Source organism: Lycorma delicatula, chromosome 10 (assembly GCF_047948215.1).
Source record: "Lycorma delicatula isolate Av1 chromosome 10, ASM4794821v1, whole genome shotgun sequence".
NCBI lineage: Eukaryota > Metazoa > Arthropoda > Insecta > Hemiptera > Fulgoridae > Lycorma > Lycorma delicatula.
Genome location: NC_134464.1, coordinates 38,330,330 through 38,346,519, shown reverse-complemented (window position 1 = coordinate 38,346,519; position 16,190 = coordinate 38,330,330). Strand labels below are relative to the sequence as shown.

The 16,190-nt window shown below is 31.1% G+C and overlaps 1 protein-coding gene across 2 annotated transcripts in view; it reads right to left on the bottom strand.

The window, feature by feature from the left end:
• The window catches only part of LOC142331722 (tRNA (uracil-5-)-methyltransferase homolog B-like), a 34,732-nt gene that overhangs the window by 11,540 nt on the left and 7,002 nt on the right, over nt 1–16,190 (bottom strand). For both annotated transcript variants that reach the window (XM_075377763.1, XM_075377762.1), the window contains exons 2-3: nt 15,035–15,298; nt 5,498–5,674 (exon numbers count right to left, since the gene is read on the bottom strand). In XM_075377763.1, coding sequence (XP_075233878.1) covers nt 5,498–5,674; nt 15,035–15,298 — 441 coding nt within the window. The remainder of the gene's footprint in view (nt 1–5,497; nt 5,675–15,034; nt 15,299–16,190) is intronic.

Below are 16,190 nucleotides of genomic sequence, written 5' to 3'. Positions count from 1 at the left end.
TCTCACGAAGCAACAATAGACTAAAAGCTGATTTATATTAATACCTAATATAAATCAGCTGTTCATATAAACACGTGTTTACAAGTAACTTTACAGTGTTGCCACATTGGCTGCTAAAAAAAACTAGTCTCATTAGTCTGATAGGCAACAAAGTCCTATCAGGTAAGCACAGTGGCTCACAGTATCATTAGGAATTTCTGATTGCAGTATATGGGGAATTTTAAAGAAAATTTGCAGTATCATCTGCATTAAGTTTCAGATTATACAGAGTGTCCCATATAAAATGCAACCCAACCTTATATTGGCAGGTATTGAAATAATAAAAAGGCATGTGTAAATGTAATTTTTATTATTACCATCCATTACCTTATATTTAGAGTAAATGTTGGAAGTGGCCGCCATCTTCTTGAATACAAGCTTCAATTATTTTTACAGCATTTCTTGCAACTTTTTTCAAAGTTTGTGGCTGGATATTTAATACAGCTTTTTCAATATTGACTTTCAATTATTCAAGTATTCTTGGTTTGTTGCTGTAGGTTTTTTCTTTGAGGTAACCCCATAGAAAAAAATCCGCCGCAGTCAAATCTGGAGATCTTGGTAGCCACAAGCCTCGACCGATGACACGATTACCAAAGAATTCCTCAACAAAATCAGAAGTTGAACCTGCGTAGTGCGATGCCGCATAGTCATGTTGTAGCCAGCAGTGTCTGTCTTCCTCTTCCAAGAGTGCAATGAATTGAAATAAAATATCCTGATATCATTCTGCATTAATGGTGTACTCGAAAAAAATAGGACCGATTATTTTCTTCCGCGATATCGCGCACCACACGCCCAACTTCTGTGGGTGTAATTGTTTTTCGTGATAAATGTGGGGATTTTCAGCGCTCCAAATTCTACTGTTTTGGCTGTTTACGTAGCCATCCAAATGAAACCATGCTTCATCTGTGAAAAATAACAACAAAAAATAACATTAATTCCCTCACGCAGAAATCGACGGAACCATTGACAATATTGTAGCCATTTTTCTTTGTCGGGCTCAAGAAGTTGATGAACCGTTTGAATGCGATAAGGTCGTAATTGTAATTGTTTGGTCGCCTGATGAACAGTTGATTTAGAAAAATTAATTTCAGCAGACAAACGTCTGATCGATTTATTTAGCGAGGGAAGTAATCGGTCTATGATTTCAGTGACTCTATCTGTATTCAACACTGACGCAGATCTTTTGTGTTTCTTGTTATTAACAGAACCAGTCTCTCTAAATTTTGCAACTAACCTTAATACTGATGTTTTGTTAGGAGCTGGTTTATCTGGGTACTTATAGTGAAACAAATCTTTCACGGCAACCACTGATTTCGTACTGAAGTACGACTCAACAATGAAAACACGTTCATCTAGCGAAAACACCATCTTGTCTCTAGCAATACACTGAACGTTATGATTGCATTGTTGTTACTATCGGTAGTGTTCTACTGCGTCGCCACGATGTTCAGATGTTGGACGAGTCCATTTCAGTAACGAGTAAGGGAGTAAGCTTGACTTTTGAAATTTCATGGATGAGTGATTGATGGGTTGTGTTTTATATGGGACACTCTGTATATACAAATGGTGCTACAAGCCACACTTTAAAGGCTTCTGTGAGAGCTGTAAAGAAAATTTTCCAAATAGTATCATCTCACATTCTGTGATCTGTAAAATCAGATCTGTCTGAAAGTGATTTTTCCTTTGCAGGGTACTTGAAATGAAACAGTTATCAAACACCATCAACAAGATTCCAGTTTGGATTCTTTAATATCACTTTAAGGTCTCCAGGACATTAAAGAACTGATCTGAGAAGAGGTAGTTCAAATCACATGGCCTTGCTGCAAAATGTGATGAGTAACCTACACACAACACTACTGGAATCTGTGAAAAACAATAGTGACTAACTTTGAGACATTATATTTAAATAATGGTTAATAACGTATTTTCATTTCATATAAAATAAAGTGATGATGTAATACTTTTTTAGATTATTAATCATCTGATTCACTGCTGCTCCTGTTGTATATGTAGTCAGCCGCATACTAAGTATAGATGCCACAACAAATCTTGAAGCTTGGACTATGATGACTAGTATGCTACCTGTTATCTCAAACTGAAAACATTCAGTTTAGTTTTCACGCACAAAAGCAAATTGCTTTCTTGTAAATACAAATTATTATTTTGTGTTACTGGATGATATTAGGAATACTTTTAAATATTTTCAAGTTCTGTGGTTTATACTTTATAAATGATTAAGTATTTTGCCATAAAAACAAATTATGGTATATTTTAAAATGTAGGCCTATTCTCAACAAGTATTATAATTATGTCAGTAGACAAATGCTAAATGATAAACTAACATTATAATTCTGACATTATAAACAGTCTGATATTTATAAATATAGTTTATAATCTATTGTGATTTTATTTATCATAAAAATAAACAAGGACAAGCCAAATATTATAATTTGGGAAATGATACGCCTTTTATATTATACTGTGTCAAGACACAATATAAACAATAACAAATATATTGTTTGCTGTGTGCTCATAATTTTCAAATACAACCAGGCCAATGTAAAAATAAATACCCATAAGCCTACATTACTGAATGCATGAATATAATCTAATTAGGTAGTTATCCTGTACTTGTTGATCCTGTAAGAGCATTTGTGGAAATTCTGTTTCTTTTTATTCAAGTTTTGATTGAGAAAAGTAATCACATTTTATAATTGTAGTGTTTTATAATTATGAGTGAACTTAAATCTACCACAAAAAACATAAAACTAAAATGGTAGGCCCAGGAAATAATAAATAATCTGTATGAATTTATGAAACAAGAAGGTGATTGATTTCTGAAGTCAGAAAAGAAGATAAACACCTCATTCACATTAAAAACTTTGAAGAAAGAACAGCAGCTTAATGTAGGGTATTGCGATCCCAAGACGAAAGAATGAGAAAAGCGGTTACTACAAAAATTAGCTGAAAATCTGGCAGAGACTTCTTTCCCTACTCCAATAAAATACATACCCTGTGAAATGCCTGCAATGGGACTAGATAATTAGATGACAAGTGTGTGGTGAGACTAACTCAAATATTCCTTTTTTTTAAAAATTGGAAGGTGTATTGTGATAAATTTAAGGAAAAAGAAGCTGAATATATGTGACAACTCATTACTGACGGTACTATGGAACATTTATTATTTCTTTACAAGATAACAAAAGTGGCAATGATGATTTTAATGATAATATCCTCATAAATTCAAATATTTCTTGAGAGGTGGACGTTTACCCTTTTTAATTAAAAAAGTTTTATTTTATTCTAACATTTAAAAATAAATAGTTTCTGCTGTAATTTCAGATTCCATTATTTAGTGTATTTAATCATTATCTTGCATTAACTTTTGAATATCTGTTCAAATAAAGTGAAACACCAGCACTCAATGAAGGTAATACATTTTGATTTGTATGTTCTATCATTTTATGTGTAGGCCTACTAATGTACAATTCCCAGCTTCACATAAGCACTTCTGTAATTCTTGTCATATTTACTATTTTGAAAAATGTGTAATAACATACTTTTTCACAGAAAGTGGTAGGATATTAATTAAATATTTTTCAGTGGGCCAATTAAATTTGACATAACATATATATATATATATATATATATATATATATATATATATATTCAAAATATTACCTATACATTGAGGCGATTCAAATTTCAAAAAATGCCATGATATATTTTACAAACGATCATTTGCTATTAGATAATGAAGCAAAAGTTATGCTAAAAGGATAATAAATGATTCAAATTACAGCTGTCACTGCTGTGGCAGCAAGCATCAAGATTGGCAGTGACACCTGTACTGCAGCTCTGTCAACAAACTGTTCACATCCCACAGAAACCAGATTAACAAGAATAACTTAAACATATGAGCACGTTATATACTTTTTGTTACTTGCATTTCCCATAATGATTCTGCTAGCAAGTATTTAAAGTATAATGAACAATCAATGAACTACATAACCTCTAACAATACAAACACAACATCCATGAAACACCACTCTTAACCTTTAATGGACCCAATATTAAAAAAGGATTGCTCCTTGTTACTTTACCAATATTTTCCACATAATAGAGGTGTTTAAATTGGATAACATTCAAAAACCACTCTTGCAGATAATGTAGTTGTATGTGGGTGGTGGAAAAGTACGCAATAATATTCAATGACAGAAATTTACGCAAGAAAATATTTGTATTTGCAAATAACAATTTTAACTCAAAGAATGAAACAATGCATTCAATATTGATATTGTTTAAAAAAAAATTTACAGCATTAAGGTGAAAATAAAATTTTATCAATCATTCTTGAGTTGAATATTTATAAATAAAAAACACTACTGGAACTTGTCTACTGGGTTCGTAGTGAAATGTAAGTTAATTTTTATCATTTAAAATAGAATTAATTTGTATTATTTAGTAAATGAAAAAATTAATCAACAATGCAACTGTTGTTTTCTTGTTCTATAAAAAATACAAGTATAAAAACGTAAGCAAATGTTTTAATTTATAATTTATAAAAGATACATTCTACCTAAATTTTTGTATTTAAAAAACAAGAAGGAATCATGTTGGGTAAAAAAAAAAATCAATATAGGATTACTTGGATACTGCAGTTTTTTTTCCATAGGAATGATCTGCATATACTTGAGGGAACATACTAGGGGACTCTTACGCACTAGTAAATAAATTCCTTTCTGTTCTGTTCTGCACATAGTAAAGTATGTATTTGATGATAAAAGTTATGCTAGGAAAAAATAAGATAATATTTAAATTATTTAATTTATTATTTACTTTTTTATTATCTTTATTTAATATTATTTTATTTTATTTATTTTTAAATAAGATAATTATTTAGGAACAACAGTAATTGTTTTCTTATCAGTATAAAAGAAACTTCTGTTATTTAGTACGGTTGACAGTAGTGGCATAATAAATATATATTATATTTAATTAAATATTATTGTTATGTTACAAAACATTCCATGCTAGATATGGAGGTGTTATTCGAAACACTACAATACATCAGTCAAGCCGAGCTCACCAAAATGTAGGTGGTATTTTGCTCTGTAAGTGACACCTTGATTTAGTTCACCATAGGGTCTGGTTACATTATGAGTATCACTATTCTCAGAGAAAGCAACTTTACTAGTAGCAACGTAAGAAACCAAAGTATATCCTTTTGTAAAAAACATTTAAACTTTCTCTATTAACAGAAGGAAACAATTTTTAATGTTATAATATAGCAACCTGTATGTATAATTAAGAAAGTTAAGGAAAGAGCAAATATTTTACAACTATTTTAAGGAAGAAGATAAAAGAAATAACAAATAAAATTCTTTTTGTATAAATATGCACATCTATACACACACACACACACACACACATATATATATATATATATATACACTACCTTTACTATTTGTTTATGCCTTTCAGAAGTATTAATAAGATGAGTTGGTGGTACACAAACTACTTTATCAATGTCTATACCAGGTGCGCCAATAAAGCCTCCAACTGTTTTCATATTACCATCTACACCTTTCCTTATATTCATTTCACTCTTATTTCTGTATCCCTCTGTAACTGGCTAAAATAAAGAATAATACAAAAAAATTAATTTTACAATTAAAAAACAAATGAAAAGCTAATTAAGTTGCTTAAATAATGTAATATTCATTATTCTGTTCTTTCTGCAGAAAGAAAAAACAGAAAGTTTGGTTTATTTACGAGTGCGTAAGTGTACAGTCTCCTAGTGTATTCCTCAAGTAAATGCAGATTGCTCATATGAAAAAAAAAACTGCAGTATCCATGTAATCCTATACCGATTTATGTTTTTTTTTACCTAACATGACTCCTTGTTTTTTAATATGATGTTTGTTAATGATATTTGAAGACTGATTTTAGCCATACTTTAAGGGCTGTTTTATATTTAACATGTACTAATGTTAAACTCAAGTATCCTTAATGAGTATCAGCACTTACTGCAGCTAAAAAAACTAAAGCTTAACTAGGCAGATAAGAAATCTATCAAAACTAATGTAATCTCATCAAGATATATTTTTATTTTTTATTCTTTAATCCCTTATTCTAAAGATATGAATTGTTGGGGCAAATAAGTAATCCTTCCTGAATGATTTTAAAAAAAAAGTTAACATGTTATGCAAGCTATTTTTAACACAGCACACAATTTATAATGCATATTTTCTCTTTTAATTTTTGTTCTGAAGTTAATGTTTTCTGATATTAGATGTAGCATACATTTTATATGTTCAAGGCTGATGTTATATTATTTTGCATTAAATATGCAGTGAAATACCACATTTGTTTGTTTCATTAGAATCTTCAGATTAATAATTCAGTACTTTTAGTTGATGACTCAATAATATTTTAATTTTTCATAAAGGGGAAATTGTTTCTAAAATTTGCAGAAATACTAAGAATTTTTACTCAAGCCAACCAAAAAATCAGCTCACAAATACTGTAATAGCATTCAAATCCTACTTTGTTTACATTATTAAATATAACTAATAACTTATTACAAGCATAGAATGAAGAGTAATGTGTGTTCTAATCATAAGCATTAAAAAAAGGATAAAAGGCAGGAATAAGCAGGTTTAATTTCAGAATGAAGACCATACTTTCCATCTCTAAGATCACAAGAAATACAACTAGTACCTGTCAATACATCTTTTTTATGTCAAAGGTAACGACATAATTATGAATTTGGAATCTTAACAGTATAGAAAATAAATCTTGTTGGACAACAGGTCCAACTAGTAGAATATCTTTACGAGATAAACCATTAGTGGTTTCAGATGAACTGTTGACGACCACTCAAAATTTTGTTGTTCAACTAGTTGATTTAAATACCGGATGATGGGGTAAATAACATATATTTATCTATTTGATTTTCTATTAACAAATCATCAGAGTTAAGTAATGAAATATGACCCAAGTCCAAATATTCTTGTATAAAAGTGGAATAGTTACGTTAAAGATTGGAATCATTGTTTAGCCTTTCCAACCAATAAAAATAGTTTCTTTGTATTTATGAAAGAATCGCCTAGCCTTATATTGTTGGGTTTATGTAGTAATCCCACTACAAATCTACCTTGATTGTTTTGAGTAGAAACTGTTTTCAGTAGAAAGTTCTGTTTTTCACAAACAGAACTTTCATTAAATGGAATATCAGTATTAATCTCCCCAGTTTTAAAGAAGTTCTCTAATGCAGTCGAATGACTTGTAGAATCCTTTTGAGAAATAAAAGATGTAATGGTATTATTGCTCTTAGGGTTAATAGGAAAACAACCACTGAGAATATATCCCAATTTGGTTTCTTGGAGAACAGGATATTTAAAGTTAAATTTTGTACGTAAAATAAAATTCAAGTAAAATTGTGTTCCAATAAGAATGTCAACTTTGCTTGTTATATTAAATTCAGGATCTGTAAGAAACAGATTACGAGGCCAATTAAAATGCAAAATATCAAAGGTACTTGTCTGGAGGCTATTGTTATTTCTGTTAGAATTGCACATTGTAATTGGAATGAAATATTCATATATAAAGAATCCGTGTCAATTCAACACTATATTCAGATTGAGAAAGTGTATTATTTATTCCTAAGATAGGAATATCACTTTTCATAAGTGGGAGTTCTAATCTTCGTGTGAATTCATAAGTACAAAAATTCGCTTGACTGCCAGAGCCTAGTAAAACCTGACATGTATGAGTATTACCATGTATACCATTGGTAATACACAATGCCGTTGATAAGATTATCTTTTTATTCGAATGCAATTTAAATGATGTGTGATTATGATTCTTAGACTTAGAATTAATATTATTTATATGAATAAGAGTGTTATGTTTTAGAGAATAAATTTCACATATAAGTTTAGAATAACATTTGTCAACTGAATGACCTTTAAGTAAACAATTGAAACAAAAATTATTAAGTTCCAGAAATTCCTTCCGTTCATAAACAGAAAAATTTTTTAATTTCTTAGAACAATGTAAATTATGATTAGAATTACAAACTAGACATTGTTTATAATGAAATTTTGAGTAACAGCAAAAATTACTTGCTTTATACTGCTTATTAGCATTCATATTAAAACATTTCATATAAGATTTAGTTCCATTGTTACATCGAAGACCCTTGGAAATATTCTTGAGATGTCTTGATGGATTGACTTATTTCCACTGATATTTTCAAGCATCTATCTTCTGAATTCGAGGAGTTCTATGAAATCTTTGAGAGTGGGAAATCTTAAAAGTGGGGAAGAGTTGAAAGTTTCTTTTTCCATAATCTGGAGGTATTGTAGTCTAACTTTTATGTTAATAATTGGACAACAATAAGTTCATATGTATTTAGATTATTCATTACTTTAAGAGCATTGGCATAAGAAGATACTTCATTGATAAAATTGGATGATTATCCAAAGATTCTCCCTTTATGGAATTTAATTTTAAAATACATTCTGAATTATGAGATGCAATCAAATATTTATTATCGAAATGCCATTTTAATAGATATAGTGCAATTGTATAATTTTCATTTGTAATTGGTAAATTTTTAATGATAGCTAAGGCTTCATCTTTCAAGGAGGTATGTAAGTAATGAAGTTTTTGTAAATTACTTAAATCATTTCTATTATGCACTAAATCACTAAATAAGCTATAATAATGTTACCAGTCAAGAATATTATCTGTGAAAAATGGTAAATTAATCAGTTGTAGTTGTGTTTGCTCAGTTGCTGCAAATGGTCAATGGTCGAATGCTTAACATTATCTATTAAACATTGTAGTTTACATTCAAAACTGCATAAATCGTCTTCAACCTGTATACAATCTGTACAAACATCCTCACCATCTTACATTTCAAATTGTATTTGAATGGCATCATATTTGCCTTGCAACTTTTGAAGGTTTCTTAATTTGATTCGTAGAAGATATTAAGTTGAGAAACATTATATTTTTCTATAAAAGTACCAATCCTTATTATAGAGAATTTAATTGATCTTCTGTTTAATTAATTTTTCTCTGTTCATTCTTAATTAACAGTAATAAAAATAAAAATTAAATAAATTACTTGATGAAGAAATAAGTTGTAGGCTACATTTCAATTGCAACCATAAAAGTCCTTAATTAAGCCATAAATTGGTTTGTTAAAGATTTGTAAGACATAACCTGAATGGTGTGTAACTGAGGCATGCCACAATAAATTTTATTTTCATATATCCTCAGTACGAGGACCAAAAAAAATAATGTGCAAACACGTGCCCTATGCACTTTTCAGTATTCGACGCATTTGCCGCTGGATTCAATAAATACTTGGTTACTGTGTTAAATCATATTTTATTACGCATAATTTATATAGATTTAGATATATTTTGTTAGCAAATATATGCCTAATTTAAAATCAGTGGACGAACACGCTAGCAACAATGTGAGCTGGCACACAGTATACCTACGCGCTAATACAAGCATCACTTCCACAGTAAAGATAACTGCGCAGTTCTCCCACCATAGTGGCGCTGCAGCCCTATCACTCTCAGGCTCCAATAAAAAAGCGTGCATGAGAGTGAATTTTCAATTCATTGTCGACCAACACCTGAAGAAGACCAACAACAAGAAGAAGATGGAAGAATTTCCCTGGCTGGCTGAACATGGGACCTCCTGCCGGATGCCAACATCCCTGCCGGAGCAGCAGGCCTAGCCGGCCCACCGAGGGAGTCACTGGACACAGACGCTACCTTCCCGCTTCAGCTCGCCAGACTTCAATCGCCCTGGCCGATGGACTCAGCAGCAGTAGCTGATCCAGCATGGGATTGCCACAGAGAACCGCCTTGGCAACGCCAGCAAAGGATGACCAACGCTGACCCAACACTGCGGGGCTCTGGAGGCCACCACTGCCACACTGTAGTGGGGACCCAATTGCCACTGAGGGGAAGTCTGGTCAGACTTCAATTGACAACCCACAACTCCCCAACTTTGCCAGAGACCAGTTTCCGGACCCAACAGCTCTTCTCAGAGCTAACACAAAAAACGGTTCTTTTCAGGGCCACCACAAGGTTATGAATTATGAGCCGTCGAAGCCATTTGACGACAACAGTCCTACTCAAGGCTACCATTAAGTTAGTAATTACAATGATTTGTTGAAGCCAATCGACAAAAAAAATGGCCCTTTTCAGGGCAACCATAAGGTTGTAAGTGCCACGTGTTATTGAAGCCATTCGGCGACAATTTATATTATTTGTAACCTTTGCATATTATTATTATACACACATTATTATATTAGTTTCACTGTTTTAAGTTATGTTTATTAGAAATTGAAATAACCTTTTAATATATTTTAGTTCAATATCTTTTTTAGGTAATGAATTATAGCTTTGAACTTATCAGTAACACATTTAAAAACAAAAGAAGGTACTTAACAATTGCATTTTATAAGTAAAATAATATATTATATCAGCTGTTGAACTCAACTTGGAATAGCATGTTTGTATATTTTATATTTAGAAAGAAGAAAGGACTTACATAGATTTTTTGTCAATAAGAAAGGAGGATATGAAACTGAACAATATTAATCTCATAACCTCAAAAATTGTTTGCAATATCATAATTCTGACCTACCATACCAAAGCAACCAAAATTATCTATAAATCCACATACGAACATACCAAACAACAACCGGGCCCAATTAACAAATGCACCTACTCTGGCGGAAAAGCACCCAAATGGATCCTAGCCACCCAGGCTAGTATTCTACACTTAATGCCTTCTGCAGTCCTTTTGATCGCCAGAAACCTTAATAATCTTTCAACAATGCCCCATTCATCTTTAACTTTTCAGTTAGCTTGCAGATCCAGACTCAAACCAATACAGTTAAGCTTCCTGAAAACCTCTGTACACCTAAACTCATATTTTGAGCACAAATACAACATATGATATGTAAAATCCGATACTAAGCATTGAGGATAAAACGAATCAAATCAAGCGAGCATGTCCCAAAACATGCCATGCCATGAAAAGAACTGAGTCACATGCCAGTTCGAGAAGATCCATGAAGTGACTCCTAATGACCTTGCATCTGGAAAGAGATCGTGCGTATACTGTTAATCTGCTGTCTCATCCCACCTGTCCTGCCAAATATCCTCTATTTCCTGAATATGCTGCATACTCAGTTCATCCAACTTCTTCACAGCGTAATGTAACTGATGTTCCGACGCAAGGATATAAATTGGTTTACATCTGTGATAACTAGAACTGCCTTACGTGAAATAGTCCTATAAGTAAATAGTCCCTGTCACAGTAAGTAACAAGAGATGCTGAACAGAGATGCTCAACAGAATATCGTGCTTATACTGTGAAAGAATCCAAACCCATCCATTATACTCTTTCTTCCATAACCAGATATTCACAAAGTTACTTCTAAATATAGTTAGAATGCTTACTAATTCCTGTTGCAATTATACGAATGTTTATAAGTTAATTCTTACCAAGGACAATATATCATATTTTAAAAATTTTAAATGATTAACAACAACAACAGGTAAGTAATCGGTATGTAAATGCATGCTAAATAAAACAAGTTTTTCATCTAAGTTGTGTCAACTGTTATAATTATTAGTGGCTACTAACTTAGTGACTTTTTAGAGTTAATTTTGTAAAATTTAATTATTTTACATGTTAATATACTGTTTTCTTACTAATAAAAATTTACTAATGTTATAACATATTGTGGATTTATAAAATTAGACTAAATTATGATAATACATGTTACTACTTCAAATTAAAAATTTGCTGCATTTTACAGGAAATTGTTTTTTCTCTTCAGAAAATTGAGATTTTTAATTTTATTAAGAAATTTATTTTTAAACAAATGTTTTGTTATCTTTATAACAAAATAATGGATTATACTATTTCATAATAGACAATGCTGTTCATTTTTCCCCATTTTTTTTATATGTGACATGTATTGACACATATTTTAAAAAAACAGGTAGAAAATGAAATGGTAGGTGATGAATGCCATACCCTTGTCAGTAATCGAATCAGAGAACAAATGATTTAGAAGTCAGCTGCTACCATTACATCATTTGGCTTGCTACTTATATGCTAACATGCCAATTTAAGGTATACTTTTGAGTTTAGAGTTATGAGATAATCAATCGTTCTGACTGTTTTTTCACTGAAATTATAGAATAATCCTCAGACTTTGCCCAAACTGGAGACTAAATGCATGAATCATGTAGCTCGACTGTATGCCTAACTTTAAGACTCGTGTGAATAAAGACTAATTTTTGTTATTAGGGGTAGCAGTTACTTCCAATTGTGTTGTGGTAACACTAGATTGTTTGCTATGCCAGCCAATTGAAGTTTAAAGTTATAGAGGTAGTGAACAATAACGGAAATTTCAAACTTGGGGCAGGGTCTAAACTTCCCTAGATGTCAAGATTCAATCTGACTTTGTAGATAGTGGCTTTTACCTTCTACATCTGCAGGCCAAACCTAGATTCCCATAACACATATGGATGGTCTTGGTCTGGGTCAAGCCCTGTGATAAGCTCTTCATCAGTGGAGCTCCAAGTGAATTACAAAAAGTTGGTTGATTATGGCTAAATATGGAATGGCCACACCTATAGACAGTGGTGAGTCTCAAAAACCAGATCGACTTTCAAAAGTAGCTTTATTTTTCTCAAAATAAATATATTGCTCTTAGCACCTGACCCTACCTGAAGTGGAAAGTTAATTCATGGTTCCCTCAGGTAGATATGCTAGACTTCGATTCTAGCGACTGGGAATGCAACAACAGAACCACACCAAAAACAACAATCACAGGTATGCAGGTGAATATGAGACTAGGTGACATACAATGGGAGGTATATGACATGTACAACTGTACAGAGATACGGTTAATTACACATTCATTCTATCATTATCTGATGGTAATCATGCATCAATAATCATCATCAGATATCTGATGTATAATCATCCAAACAATAAATTCATAAGAGCGCTCATTCTGTTCAGATTTCAGCTGACTGTTTTTCAGTAGAGTTGTTACTTAATCTGTAAAGATTGAAGTACATCAATAATATTTGTCAACAATACTCTTTCATTAGAAATGAATATATGATATAGTAAAATTATTGAGCAGTTCATTATGAGGTAAAGTTCCTTTTCTTTATATAATATCCACTTAACTTATTATTTAAATGCACTATACTACCACAGATTGCTTTTAAATTTGCAGGATACATTGTGTGATCCCAAGGAAGCTTTTAATCCACAGATCGGGACTCTAGCCTACATGTGGATGAAGATGGCAATTAAAAATATTGATTAAATAAAAACAAAATAATCTTTTTACTCCACTAATATATTTCTGTCACCACGGCAACAGAAATAATTTGTAAAGTTTTCCTCGTCAAAAGTCTGGGTACTTTAGTTATCATAGTTACTATTTACTACTGTGTCTTTTGTAATTTAGTTTCTTTTTCACATTTCTATAAAGCCTGAATACTTAACTGTTATTTATCAGTATTATTCTAACAACCATGAGAGTAATGAATGCTGCAGGGGTGCACGGAGCAGGGACCCTGGCTTGACAGTAAAAGCAAACAAAGCGAGTTGTGAGGGTCAAGCGATGCAAGGCCTGATTGGCTCAGGGACGGCCAGGGCCAGCCCCTGGGCCCTGGGAGAGGCTGGAAACCCTGGCTAGATGGTTAGGTGAACAATATGAGCACCAACTGGCTAGTTATAACATAAAAAAGAAATGTTTAAAGTCCATATTAATTTAATTATTTAAATACAAATTCATGTAATAATATTAGGGTAAATACATAGAATATAAAAAATTACAATAAAATAATTAACAATTCAGATGCTTCTGCTGAAAATTATTTTGAGCACACATAAAACAAAATGCAGATAAATAATGGTATTTTGTTTTTAATTAGTATCGTTTTAAAAATTCATCAATAGAATAATACTGTTTCCATAAAAGAAAATCTTTTAACTGTATTTTTGGTGGAAGATTTTTCAAATGGTTCGGAAACTTATTAAAAATGGCAATGATAGCAAAATAAAGCCCTTTCTCAAGAGCCGAAGTATTGTGTTGAATTGTATGAAAACACAATAGTTTGGTAACGGTGGATATTGTTATTTTTTTAAGAATAAAAAATCATTTGTTTTAGAAAGATTGCACATTCCTAAATATAAATGCAAGGATAAGTTAACATATTTAATTTTCTAATATAGGTTTACATGATTCATAATTACAGTTGCCAAATAATGATCTGACACCCAAAATTTTAAATTTTAAATATGTGTTGTGATTTTCTGGGGAAGTCCAAAGAGATGATATACTTTACACAAGAATATATATAGGCAAAATAAATATTTAATAATGATGACAAGCTTAATGTTTTATTAAAGTGTTTCAGAGCACAACAGTAAGCTTGATTTTATTAGAGAAAATCAATTTGATCATCCCATCAGAACTTTTCATCTAATAAAACACTCAGAAATTTTGTTTTGTGGGCAATAGAAGTACTAGTGTTACCATTAATGGGAATTCTATAAACGTGATCACCAATGTTATGTCTACCTGAGAAGCACAATGCAACAGTTTTATCCAATATTTAGTTAGACTGTTATAATCTATTCAATTCCCTGACAGACTCCATGCTCTACATCTTGAAGTGAGGGTCTAAATTTTACACGTGTATTGTTAACAAAAGATGAAATTTTTTGTTAACAAGTAAGTAGTATTTTTTTGTTTGTTGAAGTACTTGTTTACAGTTTGTAAGCAATTTGGAATAGCTATGCATTTTTCATTATGAAAAAAAATGTACATACAGAGGGATTTGAAAGCTCTCACTATATTCACTTAACCAAAACTTGAACTCAGAATATTATTATAATGCATGCTTATACTTACAGATGCAATAGTGTCTTCAAGCTCACATAATGATTTAAATCTTGACTGACAGAACTGGTTCAATACATATCTACTAAATCTCCACTTTTTCTTTAATTGTTCATCATATGGCATTTTCCATAACGGTGTAATTAAATCATTTAATAATTCATATTGATTTTCTTCAGTAACTGTTAAACATATTGATTTTTCATACTTTAAAGTCTGAATGTTATCAGTTTCAACATTTGTTTTTTTCTGAAATTTTTGTCTAAGAAGTACTTGCTGCAATAAAACAAACATAAAGAAAAATGACAAAACAATAAACAATAAAAAACTGAAAAAATAATCTACACAAATTTTTCTGCTGCAAGCAATTAGTTTGAGGTTTTCACAAAAACAAAATCATAAATCTTGTTTTTGTATTATGTTCAATATAGTATCAATACACATACATATGTGTACAATCAATTCACTTCTTTCAATCTGTCAATTCAATCAATTTTTAACAGTATTTTCACTTTTTTAATAGTACACTTAGCCAAACTTTCCAACACCCTCATGTTGAGCTAAATAACAGTGTAATTTATTTACTATAGAGATGAGAAACAGCATGAATTGATTGTCATAAGATTGATCAACAGCTCTTACAACTTGATGATTCTATATCTTGAACATCAAGGAAAATTACTGGTTAAATGACAATGACTAGAGCCATATTTAATTAAGTGGATTCATTTGATAACTTAAGTAAAAACATTAGATATAATTTCATTGCTGATTATATGTATTTATTATTAGAGTAAGAAAGAATAGATAAAAAAAGTGGAGATAAGATGGAGGACAAGGGACAATAAGCTTTATTTCCATATGCTACGGAAATAAAATTTTATATTGGAATAAAAAGGTGCAATAGGAAGTGAAGGTGACAAGAGTTATTTCTTGAAAAGAAGTAAAAAGACTGTGAAACTGAACTGAATGTAGGGTTGTGAGAATGACCTAGTTTAAATGGTGCAAATAACGTTTGGTAATTATATACAATTAGCAACTCACCTAATATTCTGATGAAGTTTGGAATATAATTTATTTGGGACTGAACTTATCCATTAAAATTTAAACTTTTCATCAAAAATGATTTTTTTCACCTGAGTTACATCCCTCCTAAGTAACACAGTAT